Below are 17623 nucleotides of genomic sequence, written 5' to 3' on the forward strand. Positions count from 1 at the left end.
TGTCTATTTCTTGAATGAAGTTTGTTAATGTGTTACGGACGAATATAGCTTTTGACATCAGAATTTTGATCATCTATTATTACCATGAACGTAGTGTATTGCAGCTAGACGGAAGATGTGGCTTAGATATTCATGTTTTCTCCTATCGGGGAATACATGTTGTTTTGCCAGGCTAGGGGAAACATTTTACATTTTTTTTGGCGAAAATCTTGCCTGTCTAGTTTATGCATATATTTTCTACGAGTTAGCAATACCGAAACATAATCATCTGCAGACGAATGATCTGGTGCCACTATTTTGATTAAGCTGATCCAAAGGTTGGTAGCAGTATCTCAAAAGTGTTGTCATTAAGGAGGTTCTTGAGTCTAAATATTGTGGGTAATGTCTCATGGGCCTTGACCTTTGGCATGTGACCCACAATACACTTCTCTACACTTGCGCACTTAGAATCACGGACCTCCCTTTTCATGTTCCTTCCTCATAATGACATACATGTCGTGTATGCATGGATCATGAGATTCCCTTTGACAAGTGTTAGATAATTACTAACAGCTGTGATGTCCTTTCTGATTTTATATCAAGATGCTGCATCTTGTGTTAATGTTACATGATGACCTTAATACTCACCATTTAGATGTAATTGGTTCCCTGAAGGGTAATGCATAGTATTACTGAGTTATGTATTGTATAAATGACAGAGTTCTCCTGATGTTCAAGTACCAACTTTTGACATTTGTAAATAAATTGCCGTTACGTAAACCGAAGTTAAATTGTGAAAGGAGTGTTTTAGATAAAATGTCTGTAATGTAACCTATCATTGTATTGATTTATGGTCTTCTAGTTTTCCATGGTAGTTATGTGTTCAAAGTGAAAATTTCAAGTCTATTTCGTTGGCACAATTTATGTGCTATCTTACCGGAAAAGAAATAAGGTGGTTTACTGCAGCAACAGACTTACTCAAAAGCTCGTATATGACTCACTTTGACAACTAGGAAAGCTCCCTGCGGTCAATGGTGTAGACTTAAATCCGGCAAACGTGAGAAAAATGAAACAAACACGCGTTGAAGTGGTTTTGAATATCGGTTGCCAAGTGACAAGGGGTAGAACGGTATTGAACGTTATCCATCCAACCGGGGAAAACGATTGCAAAGACAAATGATATCACAAAGTTTTCTGCGCTTGGATAGCTCGTATTTTATTAAGCAGTATATCATATCGCCCACTCCCACACACATCGCTCATACATGCCCACCCTCACACACATCTGTAATACATGTCATAGATGTACAAGAGTTTTACTGTCCAAACCTTCGATGGGATCCGACTGGGAATGCTTTGAGCTACGTTGCTCTTTCAGTTCAATCATCTCTGTTTTGTGAATTCTATCTCTCTCTCTACTGTCATGGTCGGAAAGTTGGTTAGATTTGATGGAGCTATGGTCATCATCAATAGAATGTCGTACTCTTTTCCTAGTATGTCCATTTTCTAGGCTCCCAGAGTCTTGGTCCTTCCCTCTACTAAAACAGATGATGAAGACTGTGATGTTGACCACGAGCAACGCAGTTCCAATAGCTATGACGATGCTGAGTTGTGGGTATATGTTACCCGTATCCTTTTTGCTTTCACGTGGATCCCGCCAGTCATCCTCATTTGGTATGGGTGTATTGTCTATACTAAGAGTTGGAGCAGCTTGAGTCGGTAAAGTCACACATTTCGTTCCTTTTCTAACAGTGGTTGTTTTTACTCCTTGGTCTGGATTAGCGATGCTGACACCACTTCCAGGCTGGTGAATGTCGAGAGTCTCACACAAACCGTGCGTCTCTAGATCCGGATAAAGGTAGTTGTTGCTCGGTACAGCTTGTGGATAGAGCAGCTTCGGCACCAAGTCTATCCAAAACGCGACTCGTTGAGACCGGAAGCCCTGCGCAAGACGAGGTCTCAGTCCTAGATGGAGATAGTTCTCTGCACAAGTCGGACAGTTTTCGATGCTGTATCTCTTCCATTCTATGTTCTCGTATATGTTTGGTCTTTGGTGGATGAATCTGGTTTTCTGGGCCTGAGGCTTGTTAGGATCACTGAAAATCAGAACATTAATTCAAGATATTTTAAATCAGTTGAATCTGGTGAAAAATTAACTGGATACATCATATAGTGTTAGATAAGTTATTACCTTTTCTCGCTGATGAATGTTTTGATTCGATTGGCATTGTTTCACGCTACCAATTTTACTCCAATTGCCTGCGAATAGGCAGCATTGCATTAAAAAAATTGACAAAATATTTGTCCCTGTTTTCTAGGCTAACGGCATTCTGTATCTAAGCTAGAACTGGCATAGAAAACCTAAAATCGGATACCTGTACCAACTTACCCACTTTTGGCAAAGTTACTCCAGTAGGTCATAACTGCACCGCTTAACATGGACTCTCCCTTGGTAAAATTCAGATGGCCGTACATCCCCATAGCAGCAATGGACGCGCCGAATATCAATGGAAGCTCCTCCCCGTGGCACGCCCCGACCCAGTTCGGATAGGGGCTATGGTTCGTCCGGTAGTTAAACGCGAACATGTAGGTGGAACTCTCCGAGTTGCGAACGGAATGTAGATTAGCAACTTCAACTAAAGGCACAGCCACCTGCTGTTCAGTGAAAAGCCGCACGAGGCCGCCCCTGCGCGTTCTGTTGGTGTTGTTCCCCCAGTTGGTATACAGGAACAGTATCGCGTCCGTTATCTCATTTTCCCGATACGGGAACAACTGGTTGACAAAATCATTTACGACAGTTCTGTACCCATTTTCGGATATACCATATTCAATATCTGACATATTTTCGACGTACGTATACCCTTCATCTTCAGCGATCCCAACCATGAAATCGTAGCTTCGGAACAGGTCCCCCTCCAGTAGCCGTCTCGGTTCATCTGGGATGACGTGGCCATCAACAACCGGGCCGAAGATAGTATAGAAGTGCGACGACCTCGAGTCGATGTCTGTGAGCAGTAATTTTGGGTATGATTTGTTCCGCAGACACTGCACTGTCTGAGCAACATCCACGCGGCAGCAGTCCAATTTCTCTGCCACGGTTGTGACTAACCTGAGGGGATCGCTTGCCATCGACCACGTCGAGAGGGCAGACCCGCTGTGAAGGATGACTCTCCGGAAGAGACCTGAGGGACACCAATGATAGGAGTGATTGCCACGCGTCGTTAAACACCATAGCAGCTGACGGCAACCCCGCGACTTAATATTATCGAACGTTATATTTGAGAAGAGCTATGTTCATCCGCTGTGACAACCTGAAAACAGCTAGGTCTTTGGGGCTTTCCGCTATCAACAACGAAGTGCATCGATCAGAATACCAATCAATGACACCCTCCCCGCTAAGTCATATAAATTTCACTTCCATGCATCTCCTCTATACTTCAGTCTGCTACAGCATGCAATATAGTTTTCCCCATGCGTCTGTGATGCAACATATCAAAGTTGAAGGTATCTGACCCTGTCCCAATAGCTATAAGTTGCAGGCCTTACCTGCTGCAAGTGGGGATAATGTCAATAGATTGACCGACGCTGCCCCTGCACCGATCCCGAAGAGAGTCACCCTGGAGGGATCGCCGCCAAAGTTTCCTATATTTTCGTTGATCCAGCGCAAGGCTGCTATCTGGTCGAGAAGTCCATAATTTCCAGGTGCAGTTTTGTCACCAGTGCTGAGAAATCCTTGAAAGAAAAAACATACTGTTGGTGAAATAGGAGATACGTTTGAATTCCTTTTTGTAAATACTTTTATTGGGTTTTTCAAATAAACAAAACCATAGAGACTTGGGGAACCACCCAACAAAATGATGATAATAGTACAAATTGAATATCTCAAGACTTCAATGTAACCATATATAACAATACAAAATAGAAATTCAAAAGATTCTGGAATCTCAAACAAAAGAATAGTCATAACAGAAAATCAAATACAACAATGCTTAAGCAACTGGAAGTATTCCAATTTTGGACGTTGGAACGTTTGAATTCTTAGAAATCCAAGTACATTTGTATTGTCAAAAATTATTGATAGCCAAAAACGACGCATAAAAATTGTTCTATCTTGATTTATTTCAAGCATATTACCGAAAATCCCCAGTCTGTAGTTGATAGTGACCACTACCACCAGGCCGTGGCTGGCCAGAACGGTCCCGTCGTAAGCATTTCCGGTTCCGGTCGTGTAGCCGCCGCCGTGGATGAACACCATTACTGCGAGAGGGTACCTCTCATTTGGATCGGGAGGCCCTGTACGAGGGTACAAAACAACTGATAGTACATTGGGTGGCGTCTTCTCAATTAGTATGAAGACGGTATTTCCTTAAAAACATTTGTCAATGAAAATAACTCTATACCTGCTGCCTTGTCCAAACAATGTTACACAGTAATAGTATTTAAAGTGTTTAAATACATAAACCCATATATCAAGACAATTGTGTACTAGACTCAAGTTATTTTCTTAATCTATCGCCATTTCAGACCCCGCCATGATACTACGAAAATTCCCAGGGAGACGAAGACCCTCTAGGACAAGGACATCGTACAGAATAAAGTTTGAGTAGCTCTTATCGCACACAAGATCTTGCAATAATCATAATTAAATCTAGGTATAACTTGCAACAATACAGTTCCATTGTCCCAGTATACCAGTTTTGAAGAAGCCTTGACGTCTATACACGATAAGATTGTAGCGTGCTAATATTACAACGCACCAGATTCCGGACATATTACATGGATGACAGGGACAAATTCTGAACGAGCAAGGCGCTGTCATCTACCTTTAGCAAAATATTTTTTTTGTCATTTCAAGATCAATCTTCTTTTAACTTTACTTTTAACTTTTGTCCCTTCAACCATTCTATGCACTGTGATGTCACGAGAAATGTATTGATTGGTAAAGTCGAGGTCTACAAGACTATAAAAGATTGGGAAATAATATTGCATATTGCATTAATGCAGACGAGGATGTTGGGGGTTCGGAATGTCGTCGGAGACAACATCATCGTGGACGTCTTTTCATGTTTGGTGCCTTATTAATATCATAACGTTATGTCAGGCTAGAGCTCGTTCTGTACTTAAATCATATAATGTTCCATGGTATAAAAAGTACTTAAATCATATAATGTTCCATGGTATAAAAAGTAATAACTACATGTATGGCGATGCCTTATAATCTAAGGAATTGGTAATCTTTGAAAGAACAATGATTAAAGCATGCGACTGACATCAGCATTACAAAGCCTTTTCCTACACAAAACAAATGATACCTCGTTTAAATGTGCTTCGTGGTCGATAAATTGACCTTGACTGCAATTACTGGTCAAAGAGGTTTATCTGTAATTGAGAGCTGGTAGAGAACATCTGAGTGAAAATAAGCTCTGTATGCGCACACTCAAGCAGCCCTGTTTAGCATGATTACTGGCCAGATCACGAAGAAACTCTCTGTGGCTTTTGCTGCGTGACCTATATGATCTTCTAGCCCTATAATGACCCAGTACAGTTGATTGACTCACAATCAGAGTTGATATTCTTCGACCGAGTCGGCAGCCCATTCCGTCCTCTTTAATTATCTCTGTGTCTCTAAAAAATTACAACCTTTGCCGCGGCAATGCCAGAAGAAACACTTGGCTTGCCGACTCGCCAGATATATTTTCGTAGTGCAGCTTGCAGCCACAAAATTACTGGGTGAGGCAGTAACGGAAGAACATCTTGGCGAAGTCAAAACATCTGAGAGACCGCGCAACCTTTGAGTTCTTGAACAATAATGGTTACTTGCTGTCTCGGTAAATGACACTAATTTAACAGACCGATGACCCATTTTGGGCAATTTGAGTGGTTGGGTTGTCGAGTGGATTTTTTTCACTGTGGACAAAATGTCAACCTGCAAAAGTACTGAACAAGAGAAGACCTCATATTCATAATAGGTTTAATCTTAAATCAAACATTTGGATGAATAACCGGTACGGGATTTTGGAGGATTTTCTTGCTTAAAGATGAATGTTTAATATATGTATATGAAAGTTTTGTCATGTAACATCTTTTTCTAATATGTACATAATAATTTGTATGATATTGCTACTAAATACCTAGTGCAAACATATCCGTCGTTCCTATGTTTATTTGTTCTCTCTAAACAAGTGTAACAAACATAACCCTGCAGTTTCAGTGCAAGCTAAAAATACACAATTTCTTCTGCCACCATAAATAAAGACCACCATGTTTAGCACAAAAGACGCTAAAACCAGAAGTTTTCCTGCAGTAGTAGGTATGAGCGCCAAGGGGTCAAAACTTGATCTTGACGTTGACTTGCTTCCATAGACCCACTTACCAAATATAACCACAATCCATGCAGAATTTCGCACATCATGCTGACCATAAATGACAGGAAACATAAACAGACAGGCAGACAGACACAGACACACTCAGAGAGACAGATACAGAGATAGAGACAGACACAGACACAGTTAAGAAAATATTCGGCGTACATTCAAACTAAAGTTCGCTAGCGCTGTACAATAGATTGATGGTACATGCATGTTCTAACCTTTGGGAAACTTTGAATCAAATTTTCTCCAAAGACAATGTTTACTGCTTTTGATCCATTAAAGCAAGCACTCTTTGTCTTCACAGGTAGCAAAGTTTGGACCCACGGCACATTGATAGATTGCTATAGCTGCACCTGGAAACACGCCCACGTTTCTAACTCGTTTTTACGATTACATCCATCATCCGAGGTTCAATCTTAACTGCCCGGGGGCTCTTGGAAACGTCGATAGCTGAATCCCTGTGGCCGTTTAATGACACAGACCGATGCGCCACGGTGAGGAGCCTTCCAAGTTTCCTTAAGGATTTGAACCATAGTTATGAACTTAGGAGGAGAAAGGGACTCTTTTGTAAAGTTGAATTGATTCATCCGCTGAATCATTAGTCCAGTTTATCTACAATGCATACTGTCGCATGCTGGCAGCAATTTCATCAAATATCATTGTGCTTTCGTTACATTCTACCATTTTTATGTCCCTTTGGAAGCATTAAAAAGACTTCCAGCATACATCCTCGAACAACACGTCTCATAATTCACCTGTTCCGTAAGAATAAAGATTTAAATCACTTGCATGAAATAGGATACAATACACCAGTAGAACTATTTATCTAGCCTGTTCTATATACATGTGTTTTATCAGAAAACTTGCCGCGATAGACTTTGCATTATGTAGGCATCCTGTGGATTGTTGATAAGATACACCAATACATATCATCTGATACTGCTTTCAGCTTACACATACAAGGAGACACTGTCTCAGATATCCAGAATACATATTCTTTTGTAGACCTTATCTGGAGAGGAAGGGGTTACGATTTGCGTCGACTTAGATGCAAAGGCTTGTAAATTCCCTGCCTTATTCCACACCTGTAGGAATGAATTCATGAATGGATGGATGAATTGAGTGAGTCATTGGATTCATGAATGTATTAAGTCCTATGAATAAAACGCCATAATCAAAAGGATAGTTTTACAAATATTATATAAATTAGGTGTTCGTATATCGACAGTAACTCAAAACAAATGAGTCAGAAGTAGCATACAATAAGATTTTTATTCGTTGGGCGGTTTGATGTGTATGTATGTGAATATGAAATGAAATGATAGCTTTGAGGCTTCCCTAGTACTGCAGCGGAAGGTACGCGGTTTGTATAAATTTCTTTTTAATCTTTCTTTTGTCCGTGAAGAAGTTTTTTAGGTTCTGGCTACCTACATGTATTGATTTGCTTTGATGAAGGCATGGAAAGATCCAAATCCAAGTGATATAAAAGATAGCAACTCTATGGGTAACCCTTCCAAAACATGTTAACAATACCCAAAATGAAATCACCTTGGGTGTCCTCTTGTTGACCTCTACTAAGATCTCCTTACTTAACGCCTATCACATCATCACCCCCCTGTGCAAACATAACTCCAGACATCCCTCAGGTATGAACACGATTTATATCGCGTTATGAAAAGGAATATCGGAGCTGAGGGCATGGAGGCGAGAAGCATGAAAAATCGTGTTTGTGTTAAAAAGTTTCCTAGTGTGATCCTTAACCTTTATGTTGGTTATAGTATATGGGATGCGCATCTTCAATACCAGGTGTAAGAGGATTGTACCAGTATTCCCTATAGGAGCGTGTAATACTTCATGGGGCCACAGAGGCGACAATAGATATCTGTATTCACGGCACGAGGTCGCCCGGAGGAGCCAAATAAAGTGAAACGCCGGCCTCGGTGACTGCTGCAATTACCCGGGGAGTCTTTAGCCAAAAGTCTGAGTCCGTCTCGTGCTGAGACGCTATGCACCAAATGCGTGGTACGATAAGGAGGTCGGCACGCGTGGACATAATGTCAACTCTGATACTTATATTTCAGCCATACCATAGGTATGGTGAAATATATTGTATTCGTAATGTTTCTTTCTTTCTTCTTTCTTTCTTTCTCCTGTCAAATCTTCGGAACACGGTATCTCCGTTGTTCCTGAACCGATTGACTTGAAATTTGACACAAGGGTAGAGTGGGTCAATATCCCCAGACGTTTTTTTCATTTTTTTCATATCTACCTTTAAAATGATTTTATTAAGGTTTTTTGGTCATCTTAAGACCAAAACTGTATATTTGGGCCCCCTGTACCCTGGTATTATAACCGAATGAGCTGAAATTTGTCACAGATGTGCTTTGATAATTCCCCCATACAAATTCAATACCACTTTTGGTGTACAGTATAACGAAATGCTTATTTTTGCGATTTTTTGGTCATTTTTTGACCAAAAAAGGACACTTTTGGCTCCTGTACCTTGGTTTTAGAACCGGATGACCTGAAATTTAGTATAGGAGTGCCCTAGACATATGCGCACATGGATTCATTAACAGTTGAGGCATACAGTACAACAAAATGCTTAATTTTGCGATTATTTGGCCATTTTATGACCAAAAAGTACACTTTTGGCTCTTGTGCTCTGGTTTTAAAACCAAATGACCTAAATTTTGGTAAAATGGTGCACAAGATATTTATTCAAATGACACATGTATAATTTTTGTCATAGACTACGTCAAAATGATATATTTGGGGATTTTTTCGTCATTTTCCAATAGCCAGAGGGGTCAATGACCTTAAGGTCGTTGACCCCAGCTGCAGATTGCACCTACTGGCATATATGTCTATTTAATCTAATTAGATAGGTAACCAATCACTTAGCCTGAATCACTTATCCTAAAGAGGGGGGGAGGTGACAGCCAATCAGCGAGTCCGGTGTTATCTGGAAGAGTCCATTCTTACACGGAGGGGTTCATTTTTTTTTAAAATTCATCCTCGGACTGGTGAAGTCTTTCAGTGGGTGTATTTTTGGACAGGTCTATTTTGCAGTTTTACAGAAGGTGTGCTGGAAGAGTCTATTCTCGCACGGAGGGGGGATTTTTTTTAAATTCATATTTTGGACTTTGGCGACTTCTAGTTTGTCAAAGTCTTTCAGTAGGGTTATTTTTGGACTGGTCTAATTTGCAATTTTAAATGGGTGTGCTGGAAGAGTCCATTCTTGCATGGAGGGGGGATTTTTTAAAAATCCATTGGCTTTTTTTAAAATCCATTTTTGGGACTTCAGTGATTATGTCAAAGTCCTATTTTAGCGGATGTATTTTTGGACTGCTCTACTTTACATGGAAGAGTCCATTTTTTGCACACGGAAGGGGGATTTTTTCAAATTCAGTTTGGACGGGTGATGATTCAAAATTCAATTTTTAGTGGAAGTGTTTTTAGACCTTTTTTGCTAAATTCAATTTTGGATTTGGTTTCTTATTCAAAAGGCCAAGGTTTCAGTGGGAGTATTTCTGGACTGGTCTATTGTGCAAATTCACATAGGGTGCACTGGAGTCCATTCTTGAACGGGGGAATTTTGTAAGATTCATTTTTGGGTTAAACCGTCATTAGTAAAAGTGATTTTTCAAATGGGTGATTTTGAAATAGTCTATTGTTGCATGGGGAGGGAGATGGCTGAAATATGCTGTATTTGCTCTCAAGCAAATGTCGGCCTTTCTAGTTCCACCTGGTGCCGTAAGAGCATTACATGAAGAGCAAGAATCGAGAAGAGAGTAGCCAATTAGCTTCAGCAAGCACAGACAAACTCCAAACATGTTCAAAAATCAAAACGCACTATGATATATGGAATAATAGCTTACGTCAATTCATAATCATTTACGCATCACATGAAAACATTTACAAGTAGCATAACCGAACAATAAATAAGTACGCATTTGTCTAGAAATTTTAGAAAAGTGTCATGCAATTCATGGAAATGTCAAAAATGAATTCCATTTTGTTATGACTTGTCCTACTAACAGTAAAGAGAGAGAAACACTGTTTCAGAATATCAGAATTAAAAGACATTTTTCTGTAGCTGGGACGCAGACCGATATGCTGTCATGTGCAAATCCTATGTCCGTAAGATTATGTAGGTCAATATGCCTGTGCATTATTCCAAATGCATGCGAGACCAGATCACTCATAGACAATTGTGTTGTAACTCTTATATTGTTCTCGACAATATATTTTCTGTTCTGTATTTGTATGTACTCTCGTAGTACTGTTGTTTAGTAGATGTTGCCTTACGTTGCATCCTCTGCAATGTCAAGCAATAAAGTTCATTTATTGTATAACACATGATAAAATGCCAGCTGATTCAACGGGTTGTACCATAAAACCTTCAAGATACAAGACTGACTCGATCCATAATGCTTTACAGCCTGAAAATACTGCAACGGTGGCCCGGATATTTCATCGAGAAGTAATTACCAACACGCCGAAATTCATAAACATCCTTCACAGGACACTTAAGTCGCAAAAAATAGACACAGACAGAAACAGATGGAGGTCATGACCTCACTCTAAGAGGTAAAAAAAGAGGAATTCAAAGGGATCTATTTTGTAGCAGCAACAATCCCCGAGATATACACATGTTAGATATCTAGGTATTGAGGACAATCTAGATATTCAGTGCAATCTAGATATTCAGGACTATTTAGGTATTTAGGACAATCTAGGTATTCATGATCAGGACAATCTAGGTATTCAGGACAATCTAGGTATTCAGGACAATCTAGGTGTTCATGATAAGGACAATCTAGGTATTCAGGACAATCTAGGTATTCAGGACGATCTAGGTATTCAGGACAATCTAGGTATTCAGGACAATCTAGCACTTTCTAGGTATTCATGATAAGGACAATTTAGGTATTCAGGACGATCTAGGTAATTAGGACAATCTAGGTATTCAGAACAACAATCTAGGTATTCAGGACAATTTAGGTATTCAGGACAATTTAGGCATTGAGGAAAATGTAGGTATTCAGGACAATACGAAGTCATTCATAACATTGTTATCTAAGTATGTCGTTCTTAAAGTACCGGGCGAAATTATTGCAGTTGCCGTTAAAGTGGCCAAGCAACAGGACATTTCAAACTTCTAGTTATGGCCTCAGGAAAGAAAATGACATTCCGGTCTATTGTTGAGGCCATACCGGCAGTAAAAAACGCGCATCAACAAGGTTATGCTCAATCGGGCCTTGAACGATGCGATAAGAAAGCAGGATATTGACACTCGTATTGGAAAAGTACAATCGACCAGAACGTCTAATGTAGTGTAATCCAACATAATGGTTACCCCGGTTTGTCGTAAGTCTAACTTTATGTCTAAGAGGATAAGGGCTGCAGGGGATTACAGCTTAGTGCCTTTAAGACTCTGCGTAAATTGCATTTTGGAGACATTAGAAAAGATTAAAGTTGTTGAGAGGAAGTGAAAATACAATACCTGGGAAACATCAGTAGAAAAATCGTTATTTTTTATGGCCTTGCGACCGAATAAGATAATTCTTTCAACCTTTTACAATCCTGCCCAACCCATCCCCGTGATATAATTTTCCATGAGCCCCCGGCTAACCCTTAATGGAGAATGCCTTAAGTTTACAACACAAGGGTTCGTTTTACATAATTGCTTATTATTGAAAGGTCGACCCCATAAAAGAACCGTCCATAATTCTAACGATGTTCAATGCCACCCGTCCAGGAGTAAAGACCTTGATGGTTATTTTGCCTAATTGCTCAGGAACGGAGGGGTGGACTCTATTATACAGCAAAATTGCCGTCATCGTATATAGAGTGGATGGCCATGAATGTTTACAACGCTGGTACTGTAGACTTGATGAGTGCATCATAGACGACCTGATGAACATTGGTATAACGGTTACTACAGGCAACAACGTTAACCGAGAGGCTTCAAAGACGTGCGTGACATTTAGCTGACCGCATGTGGTCTCCGAGGAAAATCAATTTAAGAAATAAACTGTCACGGCAGATGAGGCTGTAAAAGCAAATAAGGACGGATATTCTGTGGGAGCGACACAGGTCTATTAAGTCGTTAAACTGCGCCTTGCTGCACCCGCGAAATTGACTCCTTAACCATCGCTATGTATGCAGACAATGCATGTTGTAAAGCCGCTAGACTGTGAATAGGACTACATTGATGACACGAAAATCGAATATCTCATACCACAGTAAAATACTTGGAGTTTTGAAACTTAGTTTCTTGAAAACATCTTGTCCTTTCCACATATTACATGCGGACGCATGACATCCTCATATTCCTGACTTTTGGCCATATGCTAATGCTCATTTCCTGCCAGTCTGCTCAAAAGCAAGCTCAACCTTTGCATCCTGCCCGTCTCCGATTGCAACTAAGCTCGGAGACAAACTTGTTCCTTGCCAGCAAGTTAAAATATCCACCAAGACAAGTGAACGCATCATCACACAAACGAAATATGCCGAAGTATTCCAATCCATCCGTTTTCACGAAGGTAATAACATAGAGTTTACGATACCTTTGTTTCTATTCCGTTGACACACGATAATCTATCATTGACAACCATATGACAACTCATTCAATCTTTAAAGATCACAAAATGATAGATGATACAATTATTGGCAAAACACGAAATTAATTTAGAAGAAACTGTTCAATTTCACCATAGCTAATTACTCAACGTAATTAGTGAGATAAATGTATAATTCCTAGAAGATTGTAGCTATGAATTTAGTATTCCCACGCTTTTAAAGCTGTAAACGTTCTGTCACTGACAGAATTTATCGAATGAACTGAGCTCCAATTATTGATGTAGCTTTTCAAGTTCTCAGAAAAATAAAAGGTCCTTGAATCACTCATCGACAAATTCTGCTATCTCAAGATTGTCCTAATATACCATAATTTCAGTGTCTGCATCTTAAGTCCTACCTTAAGCTACATTCGTTAAACTGATTTTCCCAAATCACGTAGACTTGTCATCGCATATCACATCAACGTCTCCCGATATTTGACAAATTATTCATAATCCTTAGCCATGATGCATTTGCCATGTATGATATTCAAGACAATCTGCCGTGGGTGTGTGGAATGACTACCTTCTACTTAACAGAAACTCCAATGCATTACTTCGTGTTAACCTAGTGAGGAACTTTACCATTACGGAAGGCCCATTCGATGGTAATGACTATCCAAGCACACTTTATCCATTAGACTAGAACCGGTTACCTAGGAAATGACGCGCGAATCGGATTATACTAAAGCCCTGTGATCAGAGAGTTTCACCTCGGATTACATTATCCAAAGCTTCATACAAATACTCTATCATGGAACTGAATTCTGTACACAATTGAGGATATATGACATAATGAAAAAATCAGCACAATGAATGCGCGTACACGAGAAAGTTTTCTTATGAAGATAAGACGGTGGATTGTGATTTGAGAGGTGATTTGTGATTTGTTTGAACAGCAAAATAGCATTTTTGTTGCTATATTCATTTAATGTGTGATATGTTTCTAAATTTGGGTTGTCTAAAAGTGCCTGAAACTCGGTAACAATTACAAGTAATTGTATAAAAACAAAGCAAGAAAGAACAAGTGCAAGAGAATACATAATGTTTATATTCGTATTGTGTAGACTAAGATGCCGAACTAAATACTGCTCTGTCTAGTCTTACTCAAATACATTAATATAACATTATATGGTGGACCAACCCCTCCAGCTCTGTCCTGCCACTTGCTACATTGTGCAATCGAACACCACAGGATGTCTGCTGCTTAACCAGAAACCATGGTGACAGCCGTCTAGTCCTGGTCATTGACCTTATTTGTTTGGAGAAGAAACGGAGGAAAATAATGTTTCCCTTTTGTGAAGGAAAATATAATAACTAGTGCCTTGCAGGGAGTCAGCTATGATACGTAACACACAAACACAGAGTCAGTAATATGTTATTTATGCAGCGGCATCCTTTTGGTTCTGTAACGAGTGCATTATATCATGCTGCAGCTGTCCCTATGGACTTCGATGGTTACCCATAACTATCCTAGCACGACTATGCGGCCATTTTTAACAATCATCAATCTTTAGTATATCATAGTATGATGCAACCCCTTTTACATGAAATAAGATAAAGAGATAGTTTCCTACAACTATTCTAGCCCGACGATGCAGCTTTTGAAACACCTTTGTACAAACATTATGATTTACCATTTTGTTCATTATTTTCCACCAGACGATGGTACTTTGAGCTAACGAAAGACAGAATAGTACTTCTTTGAAGCAATTTTGATTGTGCTATACTTCTATGATTGAGTATGTTGTCTAACGCCAGATTAGATATAAACTTTGTACAACAAGAGTTCTTAACCTAACCCTATCGATCATGTATGTCCCACCTGATCTATCAGTTCGTATTGAAGTACTTTTAAATCTTTTAGTCTATTCACTGTGTAACGAGGCTTTGTTACTTAGCAAACGTTTACAGTAGTTTGTCTAGTTTGTCAGGCTTTACTTTAACAAGCTAATTTGTGTGGATGCAAGAACACTTTCTTGAAATGCGAAGCATTCTTAGTTCGGGTGGGTAATTCTGTAAAAAAAAACAGCTAAAGTGGTCGACAAGAGACTTGTAACATTGTTGTTGTACCGTATTTTAGACCATAACAAGATAACGGGTGTACGGCAATAAGAAAGTGCTTGTATAGCTGCCAGACAATGTCTCACATCATCAGACAAAACATGACAAGTGTTGTCATTCCTTTCTATTCTGAGCCAAGTGAAGATAACTTCTTTTTGCACAACCACATTTCCGTATCTGTTGCTTCTATATTTCAAAGGTGTCCTGATGAATAATGATGTGAACAAAAAGGCTGTCAGTAGCAGACTAAAGTATTTCTTTTTTACATTAGCTGAATTTACTGGGTGACTTTACATCAAAAGCGTCCTCTGTAAAATAAAAGGATGCACTCAAACGCTTGTCGGTAGCCGGAACGCTAAGTTAAATGTGCGATGTTGTTTTGCACACCTTCATATTTGTTATTCTGTGCACACTTTTAACACAACAACGAAAATTTACCTGAAACCTCATGGTCCCCATATTACTTCTATGCTTCCATAATCATGTTCCCATGCTATTTGTGTCTGGCAAATTATTGATATTATTGTCTTTATCATATTGTTTGAAGGTGGAAGAATGTAAAATTGATTTAAGAGCGTACAATGCTGCAGGCCAATAATCATAACAGTATTTATGTGTTTGGAATGTTCCCTTTTTATGGTGCTATTTAGGAGAGCACCCTTTTAGTGTTATTTCCTGGAAAACATACCTTTGGAGTACCGGCACAGGTATATGATCAAAGACCTGTTGAATAGGCAATCTCAAGCAGAGCAAGTATTTATCTCGCTTGCCTTTAATCTAATACACTACAGCTAATTACAAGTCTTAGAATTGTTGTTAGAAGCACAGCATGGCAACAACGACAATTCATAAGGCATGATTAGGAAAACACGTCTCGATGGACTTAACTATAGTATGTTATTTGCTGCCTGATCTAGCATACGAACAAGTGTGTTATCTTACTGAAATAATCATGTAACGCTCGCACATTGTTTGCAACTATTTCAACGCACAAAGTAAGCGACTTTCAAAGAATAAGCCAAGCTAATGCTGAATAATTTGTCCTCGTATAAAATCTACCATTGTTATCAGGACCATTAGGACTCTTTAGAAGAGAAGCAAAGGAACACAGGTAGGCGTGCAGGAAATAAAGAAGTAGGTGCGGCATCTCTGTGCCAATGATCATGGTGTACAGTATCTTATCATTGTTTTGTCAAAAGACAGTCATTATTTCATATTTTTCCTTTGTTCTCAGTTAAAGTGTTGTGTGTTTCTACTATAAGAGAAGACCTATCACCTACCTGATATTACAGGGCTGTAGATATTGAGATATAGACAGTCCTCATCCATAGTCACGATGTATGGCTGTAATATGTTCCTCTGCGCGAAAGCAAAGGTTAAAGTGTCGTTATTTGCAGCGACAATCTGAGGGCACGATGGCCCCGGTCTGTCAAACTCTCGCATCTCTACCCAGGGTTCGGGAGTCTGCGGTGGCCTGAAGCGTAAGCTGTCAACCGGCGGTTTGGCATACGGGATCCCCAGGTAACGAGTTACGGACTTCATCCCGTATTTCGGCGCCGGGAATCGCCTTCCTCTGACGGGACCATACTTCGTGTTCACCACATGCCAGGAAGAGGAATCTGCCGACACGGCAACCATCAAGGCAGTGAAGGTGAACCACAGGAGTCCCATGCTGACACGTCTAGCCATTCTTACTGGAAGGTGCAGACAGCAATCTTCCTTTACAGCCGACCTAAGCAAAAATACACAACAGGGTCAGATGACACATTAGAATAACACAACACGCTTTCTGCACAAGCCAATGATCTCCAAGTATTCCAGGTCCGTTATCATAGGATTCACGTTTTAAAAATAGAGTAGAATGCAGTGGTGCCCTTGGGTGCCATTTCCCAGTGGTATTGTCATTTAGCATAAAGGAGTACTTCCTTAAAAGATACGAGGATAATTTGGCACAAAATTACCAACAACATTACTGACAAGGAGAGGTCCGCCCCACATATTTTATGATTTTCCGATAAAATTGATTTAACGGAGCTTGTTGCGTCAACGTTTATTGTAATGAAATTCCCACTGAGGCAATCGGGTTTCTTGTGGAGGGTTCTCCCAGGAAATTGAATGAGGTTGTTTGGTCGTTACGCGTCACCCATGGGAAGGCATAGTATTGAATCCCTCTTGTAAGTGAGAAAAAGATCTTCTTTTTGAACGACACTGCAGCCATATTTATTATAATCCAAACCGTTATAGTCTGGAGGCAGTTTCGTCTCTGATTAAACCGATATAAATGGCGCGTCAAGCTGAGACAATTTTACCAGATCGAAGTGTGTGCGCGGGAGATGTCATTTGGGACAGCGGCGACGTGGCCCTAGTAGGCATAGAAGATAACGTAAAATAAAGCGTTATCTGGTGCAGGAATGCGTGCCTTATTGCATGGCATATGACACGACCAACTTTTAATCCCGCCAGCTTACGGCGAGGTCACATTCGTGGTAGACTGAAGTGCGGTTTTGATGCCGTGACTACCGTAACAGATCCAACCGCAAACACGGATCTATAACTTTTGAGTGATTTTTTTAAGACACATGT

The 17623-nt window shown here is 39.9% G+C and overlaps 1 protein-coding gene across 1 annotated transcript; it reads right to left on the reverse strand.

The window, feature by feature from the left end:
- Positions 1 to 1168: 1168 nt before the first annotated feature.
- Positions 1169 to 17115, reverse strand: LOC118426842 (neuroligin-4, X-linked-like). The gene is made up of 5 exons (XM_035836388.1): positions 16321 to 17115; positions 4114 to 4272; positions 3526 to 3711; positions 2369 to 3161; positions 1169 to 2075 (listed from the first exon to the last, which is right to left on the reverse strand). Exons 1-5 carry the CDS (start codon positions 16727 to 16729, stop codon positions 1277 to 1279), a joined length of 2346 nt encoding a protein of 781 aa, XP_035692281.1. The 5' UTR covers positions 16730 to 17115; the 3' UTR covers positions 1169 to 1276.
- Positions 17116 to 17623: the final 508 nt, after the last annotated feature.

The sequence above is a fragment of the Branchiostoma floridae genome, chromosome 12 (genome assembly GCF_000003815.2).
Source record: "Branchiostoma floridae strain S238N-H82 chromosome 12, Bfl_VNyyK, whole genome shotgun sequence".
In the NCBI taxonomy this organism is placed as follows: Eukaryota; Metazoa; Chordata; class Leptocardii; order Amphioxiformes; family Branchiostomatidae; genus Branchiostoma; species Branchiostoma floridae.

Excerpts from the sequence above, each read along its gene's own strand:
- LOC118426842 (XM_035836388.1), bottom strand. The coding sequence starts at position 16,729 with ATGGCTAGACGTGTCAGCATGGGACTCCTGTGGTTCACCTTCACTGCC. Across the intron at positions 4,273-16,320 it reads CTACAGCCCTGTAATATCAG|GGCCTCCCGATCCAAATGAG; the intron begins GTAGGTGATAGG and ends ACCCTCGTACAG. Across the intron at positions 2,076-2,368 it reads AGTAACTTTGCCAAAAGTGG|TGATCCTAACAAGCCTCAGG; the intron begins GTAAGTTGGTAC and ends TCTGATTTTCAG.